General features: G+C 39.7%; 1 protein-coding gene across 1 annotated transcript in view; it reads left to right on the top strand.

Annotated features, from left to right (window-relative positions):
• The first annotated feature begins 464 nt into the window (after positions 1-464).
• The window catches only part of ERCC3 (ERCC excision repair 3, TFIIH core complex helicase subunit), a 46,317-nt gene continuing 33,191 nt past the window's right edge, over positions 465-13,590 (top strand). The window contains exons 1-7 of the mRNA XM_027854691.1: positions 465-625; positions 3,033-3,238; positions 3,786-4,022; positions 9,651-9,700; positions 10,120-10,255; positions 10,356-10,520; positions 13,372-13,576. Of these exons, the coding sequence (XP_027710492.1) occupies positions 598-625; positions 3,033-3,238; positions 3,786-4,022; positions 9,651-9,700; positions 10,120-10,255; positions 10,356-10,520; positions 13,372-13,576 (1,027 nt within the window). The 5' untranslated portion in view covers positions 465-597. The remainder of the gene's footprint in view (positions 626-3,032; positions 3,239-3,785; positions 4,023-9,650; positions 9,701-10,119; positions 10,256-10,355; positions 10,521-13,371; positions 13,577-13,590) is intronic.

Genomic DNA, 13,590 nt, shown 5'->3' with positions numbered 1-13,590 from the left:
CCTATCATTTCTTAGAACACAACGGTATTCTATCACATTCATATACTGCAACATGTTCAGCCATTTCTTAAACGATGAGTAGCATCCTCTCAATTTCCATGTATAATTATGTATATAATATAATGTATATGTATATAATAACGTATGAAAGAGCCAGTCCTAAGAAAAGTTTAAGAACCTCTGGTCTAAACCACGTTTTTTAGTCCCAAGGCCACCAATGTGGTCGATACCATGATCACTAGCTGCAGGAGTGAGCAGTCAGTCCACAAGCATTAACGGATTAAGCGCCAAATCAGCGTCACACAGTCGGGACACAAATGACGTGGGAACGAAATACAGCGAGCCAGGCGGAGAGGAGAACTTCAGAAAGACCGAGCTTCCGGATGACGTCACTCAGGGCACCATTGGCACCACCTCCCCCTCTTGGGAGGCGGGACTTCCCGTTGCTTAGCCGGAAGCTTTGTAAGTCGTAAGTGCTTTATTCCGGATAGGAACCCGGGTGGCAGGACACTTCTGCGGGTCCCGGAAAGCTCAGCCCCGGGGAGGGGGTCTCCCGGCGTGGTCGTCGTTGTCGCCGCAGCTGACACCGTTCCCAACATGGGCAAGAAGGACAAATCCGACCGCGGTGAGACTGAGGCTGGGGAGGAGGCACCTTGATCGCCATCCTGAGGCCCCTCGTCTGCCCAGGCTTCCCGGGAGGCCCCGCCCCGAGCCCCCTTTCTGGGCCCCGTCCTTGCCCTCTCCTCAGCCCGGGGCCCGGCCGTGGGTGTCTCCGCCCTGCCCTTGTCCCTTCTCTACACCCACCCTCGTGATAACTTCGTCAGCCCTCGTGTCCGTGTGGATGACTCCCAGTTGTCATCAGAGTGTCCCAGAGCTTTCCCAGCTTCAGACTTTGCGGACATTCCGTACTTCCAGCCCCATAACGACCCCGAGCTCCAGGCCCGCATCACCAGATGCCGATTTTGAACTGTATGTCTCTGAAGCATCTTAAACACAATATATCAAAATAAAACTCATCTTTTGCTTCAGACTCATCCATCTTTTTAATCAAAGGTACCACCGTCCTTTCAGTCACTCTGGTTCCCAGCCCTGCTTTTATCCTCCATCCCTCACTCTGATTGACCTCACGCATCCAATTAGTTGCCCCCTCTTGTTTCTGCCTTCCCAAAGTCTTTTGCATTTGTTCCCTTTCCCCTCACAGCCACCACCTTAGTTCAAGTTCTTATCACCTCTGGCCTGGACTGTTAGATTCGCCTTTTAATTGGTCTCTTTGTATCCAGTTTCTCTCTTGCCCAATCCATCCTCCACACAGCTGCCAAAGTGATTTCTCCTAAAGCAGGGACCTAAGTCACTCTCTTTCTCAGTAAACTCCAGTGACTCCTTATTACCTCTGATATCAGATATAAACTCTTATGTTTGCCCTTTAAAACCCTTGACAGTGTACCTTTCCAGCCTTGTTAAACTATTCTCCGCTCTAGACACTTAATGGTCCAACTAACCTGGCCTACTTCTGTTCCTTATATAGTGCATTCCATCTAATTTCTCTCTTCCTTTGCACTAGCCATTCCTGGTGCTTGTACTCCTCCTTCACTTGCCTTAGAATGTCTAGTATTCTTTAAGACAGCTCAAGTACTACCATAAGCCTTTCCTGATCCCCCCAGATACTAATACATCCTCCCATCCCATTGAGCATGTATCTGTTTTGTATATTTCTGTACATATTGTTTCTCCTCATAGCTCTCTGAGGATAGGGACTGTCTTTGTATCCCCAGAGTATAGCATAGTTCCTGAAACATAATAGACAATAAGCGAGTGTTGATGAGACAGAGGGGAGAGAGAGAAACTTTTAACCTGGTTTTCCTGAAATCAGTCAACCAATCCACAGACATTTGCTGATTACTTACTTGTGCTAGGCACTTTCTGATCAGGGAGCTCCAACCACACATGTATTATATAAATATTTATTAAATGTCCCACTATGTCTGACTAGGGATGCAAAATGCATTCAAGGAATTTATCATCAAATGGTATAGGAGCAATAAACGTGAATGGCTGTGATATACAACAAAGTGAGTATGCAAAGAAGGTCACAACAAAGAGCTATGAGAAATTTAAGAAAGTTCACATGTTTTCCCTATTGCTTTATTTATTCTGGAATTACAGGCACATCTGTTGGAGTGGAGTCAGTGGGTAATCAATGTGTGGATTCAGTGTTGATGAAGCTATATCTATGTATCTCTGTACCCTAGAGGTCATCTGTTGATCATGAAAAATACTAGAACATGCTTTATTCATTGTTGAATGCTACTTGCACATGGTAACTTGAAGTATACTTGATGATGGTGTCATTTGAATTTTGGCTTAGGGTTTCTCCTGGAAAACACAGCTACATCTCCCAAATATGTCTCCTTAAGTCCCCTCTGATATTGCCACTACCCTAGTACAGGCCTTCATCAACTCATGCTTGGACTGTTTCAATAGCCTACTAGTGGGTCTGCCTATCTTAAGTCTCTCCTCCATTCAGCTATTAAAGTGATTTTCCTAAAGTACAGGGCTGACGATGTCTCCTCCCTATTCAATAAACTCCAGTGGTTACTTCTAGGATCAAATACGAAATCCTGTTTGGCATTCCAAGCCATGACCTAGTCCCAATTTACCTTTCCAGTCTTCTTACCTCTTACTCCTAATCACATACTCTTTGATCCAGTGACAGTGACTTCCTTGCTGTTTCTCAAACAAGACGCTCTACCTCTTGGCTCTAGGCATTTTCTCTGTCTCCCATTCCTGGAATGCTCCCCCTCCTCATCTCTACATACTGGCTTCCCTGGCTTCTTTCAAGTTCTGCCTAAAACCCCATATACTACAGAAAGCATTTCCCAACCTCTTTTAGTGCTTTCCCATTGTTTACTTATTGTCTCCCTCACAATTTAATGAGGGAGTGCCTGGCACATAGTAGGCACTTAATAAATCTTTTTTAACTGACTGACAAAAACTATTTAGTCTATGTTTCATTGCTATGACCATATTTGCAGATAAAAAGAAGTCTAAGAAAAGACACTATGAAGAAGAAGATGATGATGAAGATGATGCCGCCGGGAATGAATCTCAGGAAGCAGTTCCATCAGCAGCTGGGAAGCAAGTAGATGAATCGGGGACCAAATTGGATGAATATGGGGCTAAGGACTACAGACTTCAGATGCCACTAAAAGATGACCATGCCTCCCGTCCACTCTGGGTGGTAAGAGTTCCAAGTCAAATCAATAAGTATTGACACTCTGCTATATGCTTAGCATTTTGACAGATAGAAAGGAAGTAGATGATAGACTGCCCACAAGATATTTATCATCTGGTTACAGAGATAATATTTACATACAAAACCATTAGAGCAATCTAAAATAAAATATAAGGGAAACTTTAGTTTGCACGTGAAGGATTGATAGTGTTGAATAAGTAGTAAGGGCATGGTACAACTGAAAATGATAGCCAACTCACCAGTAGTGTCAGGTTCAAAAGAGGTGCCTTGGTATGAGTTCCTTACAATGTAAGAGAGTATCTCTTATTCCTTGTTATGTAAGAGAGAGGCATTCTCTCCCCATCCTGTATTTCCGGAGTGCTTATAGGAGTAACCTTTATATTAGATGGAGGATGTCTCAAAATATAATCTAAAATACACAATGTATATATGTACAAGTTATCTATTGTGGTGTGATTTGAGTGCTATAGGATAGAAGTTTTTTTTACTTTTCTCCCTGCCTTATGACTGTCATATTTGTCATTTGTCTTAGGCTCCTGATGGTCATGTTTTCCTAGAAGCTTTCTCTCCTGTTTACAAATATGCTCAAGACTTCCTGGTGGCTATTGCTGAGCCTGTATGTAGACCAAGCCATGTGCATGAATACAAATTGACTGCTTATTCCCTATATGCTGCTGTTAGTGTTGGATTACAGACAAGTGACATCACTGAATACCTCAAAAAGCTCAGCAAGACTGGCGTTCCAGATGGGATCATGCAGTTTATTAAGGCAAGTGACTATACCTTAAACAGTACCAGAGGCTTCTGCAGTTGTTATTAGTAACATTTTGTATTTGCGAAGTGCTTTATAATGAATCTAAAAATTGATTGGGTTCAAATCTCTCCTCTGTCATGTACTAACTTACGACCTTGAGCAAGTCATTTTAGTATCTCTGGACCTTATTTTCCTCATCTGTAAAATAAAAAGTTGGACTGGATGGCCTAGAAGGTCCCTTCCAAGTCTAAATATACCATCCTCTGATCCTAGTTATTAATTTAAAACTGTCCACATAGTTTTGTACTTGGGATTCTAATGCTATAATATTTAAGAATCAACCAACTTTTGAAAAGTACTCTGCTCTTAAAATTAAATTATTGATACTTTTCTTTTTATATCACAGTCATTTCTGGTTATATCCAAATCTGCCCCAGCCCCACCCTGAAATTTAACCTTTCCTTTTAAAGAGTAACAGATACAAGTGACATACTGACTGAGTCTGGCAAAGTATACACTGTACTGTCCTCGTACTCCCTTGCTTCTCTCTTAAAAAGAAAGTGATAATTGTTTCATTATTTGTCCTCCTGAATGATTATGTGATCCTTATTCTTTTGGCACGTGGAGGAGAAATGATCATGGGACTGCTTTCACATGGAGTGACTGAGGGGATAGGTTTACTTACTTTTGTGTAGAAGGCACCCAGATGAGGAGAGTGGCCCAAACTTGATGGGGAAGACAGGTGATGATGACAGGCTTGAGTGCTACCTGTGGTGTGTGTACTCTTGGTTATAGACCCAGTGATATAGTCCTTTATTGGTCATTTCTTCCACCTTTCTTTTTTGAAACAAAATATTTAGCCTTTCTCCCTTTCTTTTCCCCAAAAATAGAGTATTGCTTCATTAATAATTTCATAATTTAACACTCACTAGCAATGTGACTCTGGGCAAGTCACTTAACCCCAATTGCTTCACCAAAAAAAAATTCATAATTTCTGTTTCTCAAACTCCTGTTGACTTGTGGCATATTTAGATTTGAGACTGTCAAAAATTATTTGCATTGTGTAATGTAACTCTTTCTAGAGTACTTCATTATTACTATTCACTGTAATTGATAGTGAGTTGATAATTTTCAGAAACCAGGCTTAGGTGTTTCATGAGGTAAAGGTCAGATTTCAAAGGATCCTATAACCTTTTTCTAGGCTATTGTTTAACTGGCTTCCTCACCTCCAATGTCTCACTCTTCTAGTCCATTCTGTATTTCACCACTGCCAGATTAATATTCTAATATACAAATTTGATTGATTCCTCCATTGCTCAGAAATCTTTAGTAACTCACTGTTGCCTGCCAAACAAAAACTAGACTCTTTATCTTAGCATTCAGAGTCCTCAATCTGGTAACAACCTATATATCTAGCTTTTGCTCAGATGATCCTTCTTTATATACACTTTGTCTCCTCCATCAAACTAGCATATCTCTTGCTTTCTTACCTTCATGAATATATTCACATTATGTCCTACATATGCTCAGAAAGTAATTCTCTAGCCTCCACCTGTATCCTATCTATAAAGGCTTAGTTAATATGCCATCTTTTCATTGAAGCTTTCCCTCATCACCTCAGTCAGAATCTCTCTCTTCTCAGAACTCTCCTAGTACTTTAGCTGTTCCTTACCTGAAGGGGGCAATCTGTCGGAGAGGGCAAATGAGGCAGGAAGACCTGTTGTAGAATGAAGTGAGAAGCTTAGACAGCATTAGTAGCAAGATGGAAAAGCACTGGCAGATCTGAAAGCTATTTTGAAGGAAAGGCAGAACTTTATAGTACATTGGATAATTATTTTAATTGGGATAGGCGTTGTGTTACCTGGAAGGTCAGCATAGAACCTATACTATGTGAATGCATCAGTAAACCTTGTTATAATCTTATGTCACTTTAAGAGGAAGGGCCCTTGGATAGGGAGACTTTGGACATAAGGAAAGGTCTGGATCTAAGATATTGCCTTAAAATTGGTGACCAAGCTTAGTGTACTAGACACCCTTGAAGTTTGGGGTGGGAGACTGAAAGGGGTAAGGAGTTACTGGGCCAACTCCCCAGATTTGCTGTGAGCCAAAGTATGAATCTTTGATTATGCAGGTGATACTTTGAGCACTTATTAAATAATTATTGCTAAGTTTTGTTGTAGATGCATTTTTCACTATTACTTAATGTGTTGTTTCTTAACCTAGCCATAGCTAAACCCCTAAGATAAGTCGAATGAGTATCTAAAGTGAAGCTAAAAAGCATTATGTTGTCAAGGACACAGGATTACCTACTTGAGCTGCTTCTTTGGTTATGGGAACCCCACACTTCAAGGGTATCCTTGAAAGTGACAAGGTCAAATTGCATTCTTTTGTGAATACTTGTATACTATAGTACAGCACTGCTATGCCACCTGCTTGTGAAGCCCCCAGAAAAGGCCAGTTCCAGCCCCCAGCTGCCACTTTCTGTAGAAAACAGATGCACACATTTTCCCAGGGAACAGACCTAGAGAACGTTAAGTGGCTAATGCTTCCATACAACCTAAGGGAGCAGCTCCCTATTCTCTTTATTTCTCATGTTCCAAATTATTCAAAACCACGCATGTCCTGGTAGAATAATGGTGACTAGTAAGATCACCAGTAGTACTTTGCACTCAACCTTTGTTAAATAACCTGTGTCTATTCCTTACCCTTAGGTGAGATTGTTTATGGGTTGCTCCTGGACTGTCAGGTTCTGCTGTCCAATACCTCCACAGTTTCATAAACCTTTCTTTATCCCTAGCTGTGAGACTGTTGACATAAATGCTCTGCCAGTTTCTTCTTATTGCTGATGCCTCCTGCCTTAAGCTAATGTAGTTCAATAATACTGGCAAAGGTCCATGATCCTTTTGCTTCCAGGTAAAAAAAAAAGTACCATGTAGTCTTGAGTGTTTTTTTAAATTATGTGCAAGTTCATTTCATATCCTAAATAGTTTTTCTGAAATTTATTTGGTCATAAGAAAGGAGGAATTTGGGCAGACTTCAGGAGACAGTGGAGGATAGAGGGCCTGGTGGGTCATGGTGTGTGGGGTCATGAACTGAACAACAACAAAAAGAAATGCAGAAATATAATATTCCTAGAAACTTAATTCTCTTCCATGTGGAGTCTAGCCTGCCTTGATCCCCTTTGAATCATAAATTATTTTTCCTTGAAGCATAATAAAATTTTAGAATTTCATTGAATGAATAACTCACTGGATTTACATACAAATTAGGATGCTCCATAGGAAGTTGGAGGAACTCTCGAAGGAGCTCTTGGAATCAGACTATTTCATCTCTAGAAAGTCTGATCCTTGAACTCTTGAAGTTGGAGTTAGCTAACAAGCAAATCTCAAGGCTGAGAAAGTCCACTTTAAGTATCTCTCTTTTTAGGCTATATGTGAGCAAATCTCTACAATTTCCCACCTGCATCTGTTGGAACTGTGGTTCACATTTTTAATACACTGTTCTGCTGGTGGCATATGGTTATGAGACATGGGAACATCAAGACTCAGAAAATTGAATATTAATTTTATCTGTTGAGCAATGGAGGGTACTGGTTGGTATGAGTATACTGGAACACATTTATGGACAAGCAATTACAAGGGAGAAGCAGGATTACGGCTACCTTCAAAGAAATGTATGAGTTTAAAAGAACAGGGGTTGGTCATGTGGTAAGAACAAGGAAGAACCAATTGATAGCCTGTGTACTCCAGTGGTTTCCTTAAGTCAGTCAAGAAAAATTGAGAGGTGTACAAATGATGAAGAATTCTACCCACTTTCTGATAGAGGTAGATAATGATAGATGGATTAATATGCACAATAGGCTTTTTTGGCCAGTCCAAAAGTTTGTTTGCTTGACTATGCATATTTATTACAAGGGTTTTGTTTTTCCTTCCTTCCCCCCTCCCCCTAATCACCATGGAGAGGTAAAAGGGAAAAAAAATGTTTGATAATTGGGGAAAATTATTTTTTAAAAAAGAGAAATTGAGGATAACCTATAGTACATTGGATAACCCCATGTATCAAATTGATAGGAGGACATAGGAAAAAGTTAAACAGGACATGTATGGGTGAATTGCAATCTGCATCTTTGGAGGAAACAACCACATTAATAAGATTGCACAGATCAGTGGAAATATTGCAAAAAAATTGGAAGCAAAATAAGTTCCTATGGGGGGGGGAGTAGCTGAATAAATTGTGGTATATGAATGTAATGAAATACTCTCAATATAAAAAAAGCAAAAAATACGGGGAATTTATAGTAATATAGGAAAAATGCATATGTACTAATGTAGAGTGAAATAACCAAAAGTACAACATACACAATGACTACTTTATAATAAGTGTAAATAACACTAAAAGTTGGCTTTAATGGCAGTGACCAAGTTTGATCCCAAGGAACAGATGATGAAACACACTTCCCTTTCAGTAGTGAAGTACACAGCTACATATGGGAAATGTTGCTTATCCATAACCAGGTATCATTTTTTTGGTTGAAGGATATGAAAAGAGAATTACAAGCCATTGACAACCATAAGAAAGAATACCCTAGATCACTAGTAAGACAGTGTGCACCAAAACAACCTTGAAGTGAAATTTTATACCTTGTAAATTGGCAAAGATGATAGAAGATGAGAAAGTCAAAATTAGAGGCATTGTGAGAAGCTAGGCATGGTTGGTGGAGCTCTGAATCAGTACACCCATTTTGGAAAACAATTTGGAATTATGCAAATAATGTGACTAAAATAATTTCCCAATAAGTGTCTGTAAAATTGAACTCTCTCATAACAAAGACAGTTCAGGAAAAATAAGTAACAAAAAAAAATTACAACTCTTTAAGAAATAAGTTTTTATTGGTCTTTTTTTATATCACTCAAGTTTTCCCCTTCCACTCCAAGTGAGCTATCCCATGACAACTAGTATTTTTAAAGACAAAAAAGAAAAAAATCAGCATAACTGATCAACATTTTGAAAAAGTAGGAAAATCTGTGTAATGTTCATTTGTGGATCCTCTCCCCCTACCTTTGCAAAGATAAAAGTGTTTTCTCACATCTCTTCTTTTGATTCATGTTTGTTCTTTGTAATTTGCATATTCACTTTTGATTTTTTTTCTGTGATTATTCCGTTTACACTCTTATAGTCATTGTGTATATCATTTTCTTGATTCTGCTTACTTCAGTTTTCATTAGCTATTTTTATGCTTCTCTGTATTATCTTATTTGTCATTTCTTAAAGCATAGAAGCATTCCATTATGTTCACATACCACAGTTTACTTAGTCATTCTCCAAATGATGGGCGTCTACTTTGTTTCCAATTCTTTGCTATCACAAAAAATGCTGCTATAAATACTTAGGTGTATATGGAGATTTTCTTAACATCACTATAGCTTCCTTGGGATATAAGCCTAGTAGTGGAATCTTGGATTAAAAGGTATGGACATTTTAGTCACTTTATTTGCATGTTCCAAATTGTTTTCCAGTGTTCCATTGTTCTGGACAATGGATTGGCAGAATTGATGTATCCCATGCCTGGATATGTTAATATTTTCCTGATTCTGAACCACTTGTTCCTAATTTGTCTTTGTTTGGTTTTGTTGTTAATTATAGTTGTGTACTGTCAGCTATGGAAAAGTCAAGCTAGTGCTGAAACACAACAGGTAAGAAATCAGGGGCCCAAGAGGGAGAGAGGGAATTGAAATCTATTGATAAACCAATGCCCAAGGCTTTTGCTTTCACTTTCCCCTCCACCTAATCAGAGGGAATAATGGGGAATGTTTCTGAAGTTCTTGGCAAGAAGAGCCCCAGCTTTTTGATTTCCTTAAGGGGTCGTTTATTTTGCCATCATTTCCAGAGATGGTTAGCTAAGTGGAGTGGTTTTTGTGGTAATAAGAAAGTAGAACCAAAATGTGTGCCCATTGCCTGACGAATAGTTAGACATTATGGTTCAGCCCAAAATGGGCTCACAAGAGTTCAGTGACCAAAATTTTTTGTAGCATAGAATGTTAAAAATGGAAAGATCAGAGATCAGCTAAATCAGCATCTCTCTGTTCTTTTACTCCTTCCTTCCCTACTGTAGGTATTTTGTTGAAAGCTCCCACCCAGATGTCATTAAAGAACTTCTCCAGGACCAGGTGATTCGAGAATGCCGCCTGAGGAATGCTGAGGGAGAAGAAACTGAGCTCATTACTGAGACCTTCACAAGCAAATCTGCTGTATGTTGGGTTCCTGGAATGTGAAAATGTTTTTCTTAATCCTGTATCCCTAGTTCTTCTCACCTGTACTGCAACTCTTGGTTTTGGCTTTTCTTTGTAGATTTCCAAAACCAGCGAAGGAGGCAGTGGACCCTCCACATCACAAGGAACAGATAGTCAAAATAAAACAGATGTCCCTGCAGACTTGTTTGAGTTTTATGAGCAAATGGACAAGGATGAGGAGGAAGAGGAAGAAACACAGACTGTATCTTTTGAAGTCAAGCAGGTTAGCAAATACACTTTCCACAATGGTTTATTTACCAGGTGAGCTGCTGAAAGCAATAAATTTGGTTTCATCTTAAATCTTCCTTTCTCACTCCTTCCATCTTCTGGTTCTCCCTGATTCTAGGCTCCCTCCTGGCCTTCCCTTCCCCACCTTCCACTCCCCAATTTTTTTTTCTTTCTTTCTTTCCTTCTTTCTTTCTGTCTGTCTATGTCTGTCTGTCTTTCTCTCTCTCTCTTTCTCTCTCTTTCTGAGTATATTTTTTTTTTAATTTTGAGTTCCATATTCTCTCCCTTCCACCCTTACCTCGCCTATTTAGAAGGCAAACAATGATATCAATTATACGTGTGAAGTCATGCAAAACATAAATTCATATTAGCCAGGTTGCCCCAAAAAACAATAAAAAGCAAAAAATATAAAGAAAGTGAAAAAAAGTATGCTGTAGTCTCAACTTAGAATTCATCAGTTCTTTCTCTGAAAGTGGAAAACATTTTTCATCATGAGTCCTTTGGAATTTTTTTGGATGGCTGTATTCAATGGAGTAGCTCCTAACCTCCCTTTCTTGCAGTGGATGCACTTTTATTCATTCTTCCTCTGGCTTACTGGTTGAGAGGCGGAAATTTTTCCTGTATGAATTGTCAGGCTCATCTCTTTTGAGGGGCCTTGGAGCTCATTGAAGAATCCCTGTAGTATCCTGGGACTTGATGCAGTCAGTACATTGGAGAGCTGAAAGAGCCTTCCCTCTGTCATTTGGCCTCTGCCAGGATATCCTCCATGACAATGTTGAGCCCTTTTGATAAACCTATTTCTCCCTGTTTTATGCTCTCAATGGTATTTATAATCAGAAGATCATTTAACAAAATTCTCTCTGGTTGTATCTGTCAAGGACTCTTGTATAATATTAGTGTGCACATAGGAGACATTTTGGTGGAAGCAATACTTTAAGGCTGCATTTTGTTCTACTGAACCATACTTTTTCTTAATCACCAAACAGTAGTTACATTGGACTCCTGTGTTTTTTACCTTTTCCCCTCAGTTATATGACTAAATGTGTGGTCTTTACGCAATCTTGTACAGAAGTTTGCCATTTCCCTTCTCGTACTTTTGTCAGTGATATCCTCAGTACTGATGCAGATCCTTCTCAAAAAATGAGAAAGTTGGCCCAGAGTCATCGAGGGAAGAAGAACTGAGCTGGGACTCAAGCCGAGCTCTTATTCCAAATCCATTGCTCTTTTTACTGCAACACAGTTTTCAGTGATTTAAAGGCCATAATTCAAAACCCTTCAGCTTTCAGGCTAAACAGCCTCAATCCCTTTAGCTTTTCCTGTTGGACTTCTACCATTTAACCCTTTTATCACCTTTACTCTTGACCTCTGTCCAAGTCTGCCTTGTTCTGACTTAAAAACAGCATTGCATAAAGGATCTGACAGATACCACATTCAGGGGGAGATTGATGTCATAGTTTCAGTACACTAGTGTCTCAATCACGCAGTCAGAGTAACAGAGTTTAGCTTTTGGTTTTTGGTTTTTTGAAGGAAGGGAAAGGAGATAGTAAGAAGAGAAGTAATTAAGAAAAGCATAGTGCTACTTCTGATGGTTCATGGCAGTTATTTCCCATGATGTATTGAAGTAGTTTATTTTCCTTCCCTAAGTATATTTTTCTACCCTTGGATGGATTACCAACTGTCCTAATTGGCCATAGCCTCAACCTCCCTGGCCTTCCCGAGGCTATTGCCAGTCCTCAGCGGTTTTATCCATAAACCTAATAAGCATTCTTCTACTCCACCTCTGATCCATCTACATAAGGCTGGAGGCTGCAAAAGAACTATTAGTAAATATCCGTGCTTTATTTTTGTCTTTGTTTTCCCAATCCCTGGCATAGTGACTGGTTTTTAGTAGGTGATTAATAAATGCTCATTAATTAATTATCTTTTAGATTCTGAATCCTATATCTAACCTACTCTCTGGGGCATACAAAGTATGACACAGTCTCTGCCTTCAGAGGAGGCTAAGTGATACAGTGGATAGAGCGCCAGGCCTAGAGTCAAGGAGATTCCTCTTCCTGAGTTCAAATATGACCTCAGACACTAGCTCGCTGTGTGACACTAGGCAAATCACTTAACCTTTTTTTTCCTCAGTTTCCTTATAAGCAAAATGAGCTGGAGAATGAAATGGCAAACCATTCCAGTATCTTTGCCAAGAAAGCCTCAAAATGGGGTCACAAAAAGTGAGATAGAACTGAAACAACTGAAGCACAACTACCTTCAAAAAGCTAATAATCTAATAAAAAGGATGATACATAAATGATAGAGATATAGGTTGGTAGTTACTTATGTCTCCTCAGTCTCTTTTTGAAGTATTAATATATCTCTTATTTTTTTTCCCTTCGTTTGATAAGTATTCACCTTCAGATAGCTTAAAAATTGATCCCATAGTGATTTCAAAATCATGTTACCTCCAGCACATATTTCTTCTGTTTCGTGTGTGTGGTTGCTGTGGTCCATCTCTTCTACCCAACTTTATTTCCTAAGAGTCATGTCCCACTTCCTTAAATAGCACCTCAGGAACTAAAGTGGTGGTTCTGCTGTCAATGATGATGAAAACAGGTGGCTGCAGCAACTTTGTGTAGTTGTGGTCCTTCTTCCAGCTGTATCTGTCAACATGCTTGGAGTGACTGTCTCAGTTAGTTCCGCATTGTTGGGTTTCATTGCCCGCTCTGGCTTTATAACTCTATTTAGTTAAGCTCTGAAGAGGCAGAGACTGGCTTAAAAAGCAGTGTTCTGAACTTAAGTTCTACTTAAACATTAATTCTGTTAAAATAGTCAACAAAATTTCATAAATACTTCTTTTCCAGGAAATGATTGAGGAGCTTCAGAAGCGCTGCATCCATCTGGAATATCCATTGCTGGCTGAATATGATTTCCGGAATGATTCTGTCAACCCAGACATCAACATAGACCTGAAACCCACAGCTGTCCTCAGACCCTATCAGGAGAAGAGCCTGCGGAAAATGTTTGGGAACGGACGTGCCAGGTCAGGGGTCATCGTCCTTCCCTGTGGTAGGTGACCTTAG

The sequence above is a fragment of the Vombatus ursinus genome, unplaced genomic scaffold (genome assembly GCF_900497805.2).
Source record: "Vombatus ursinus unplaced genomic scaffold, bare-nosed wombat genome assembly UNPS02010548.1, whole genome shotgun sequence".
In the NCBI taxonomy this organism is placed as follows: domain Eukaryota; kingdom Metazoa; phylum Chordata; class Mammalia; order Diprotodontia; family Vombatidae; genus Vombatus; species Vombatus ursinus.
This window is presented reverse-complemented; position numbering and strand designations above follow the sequence as displayed.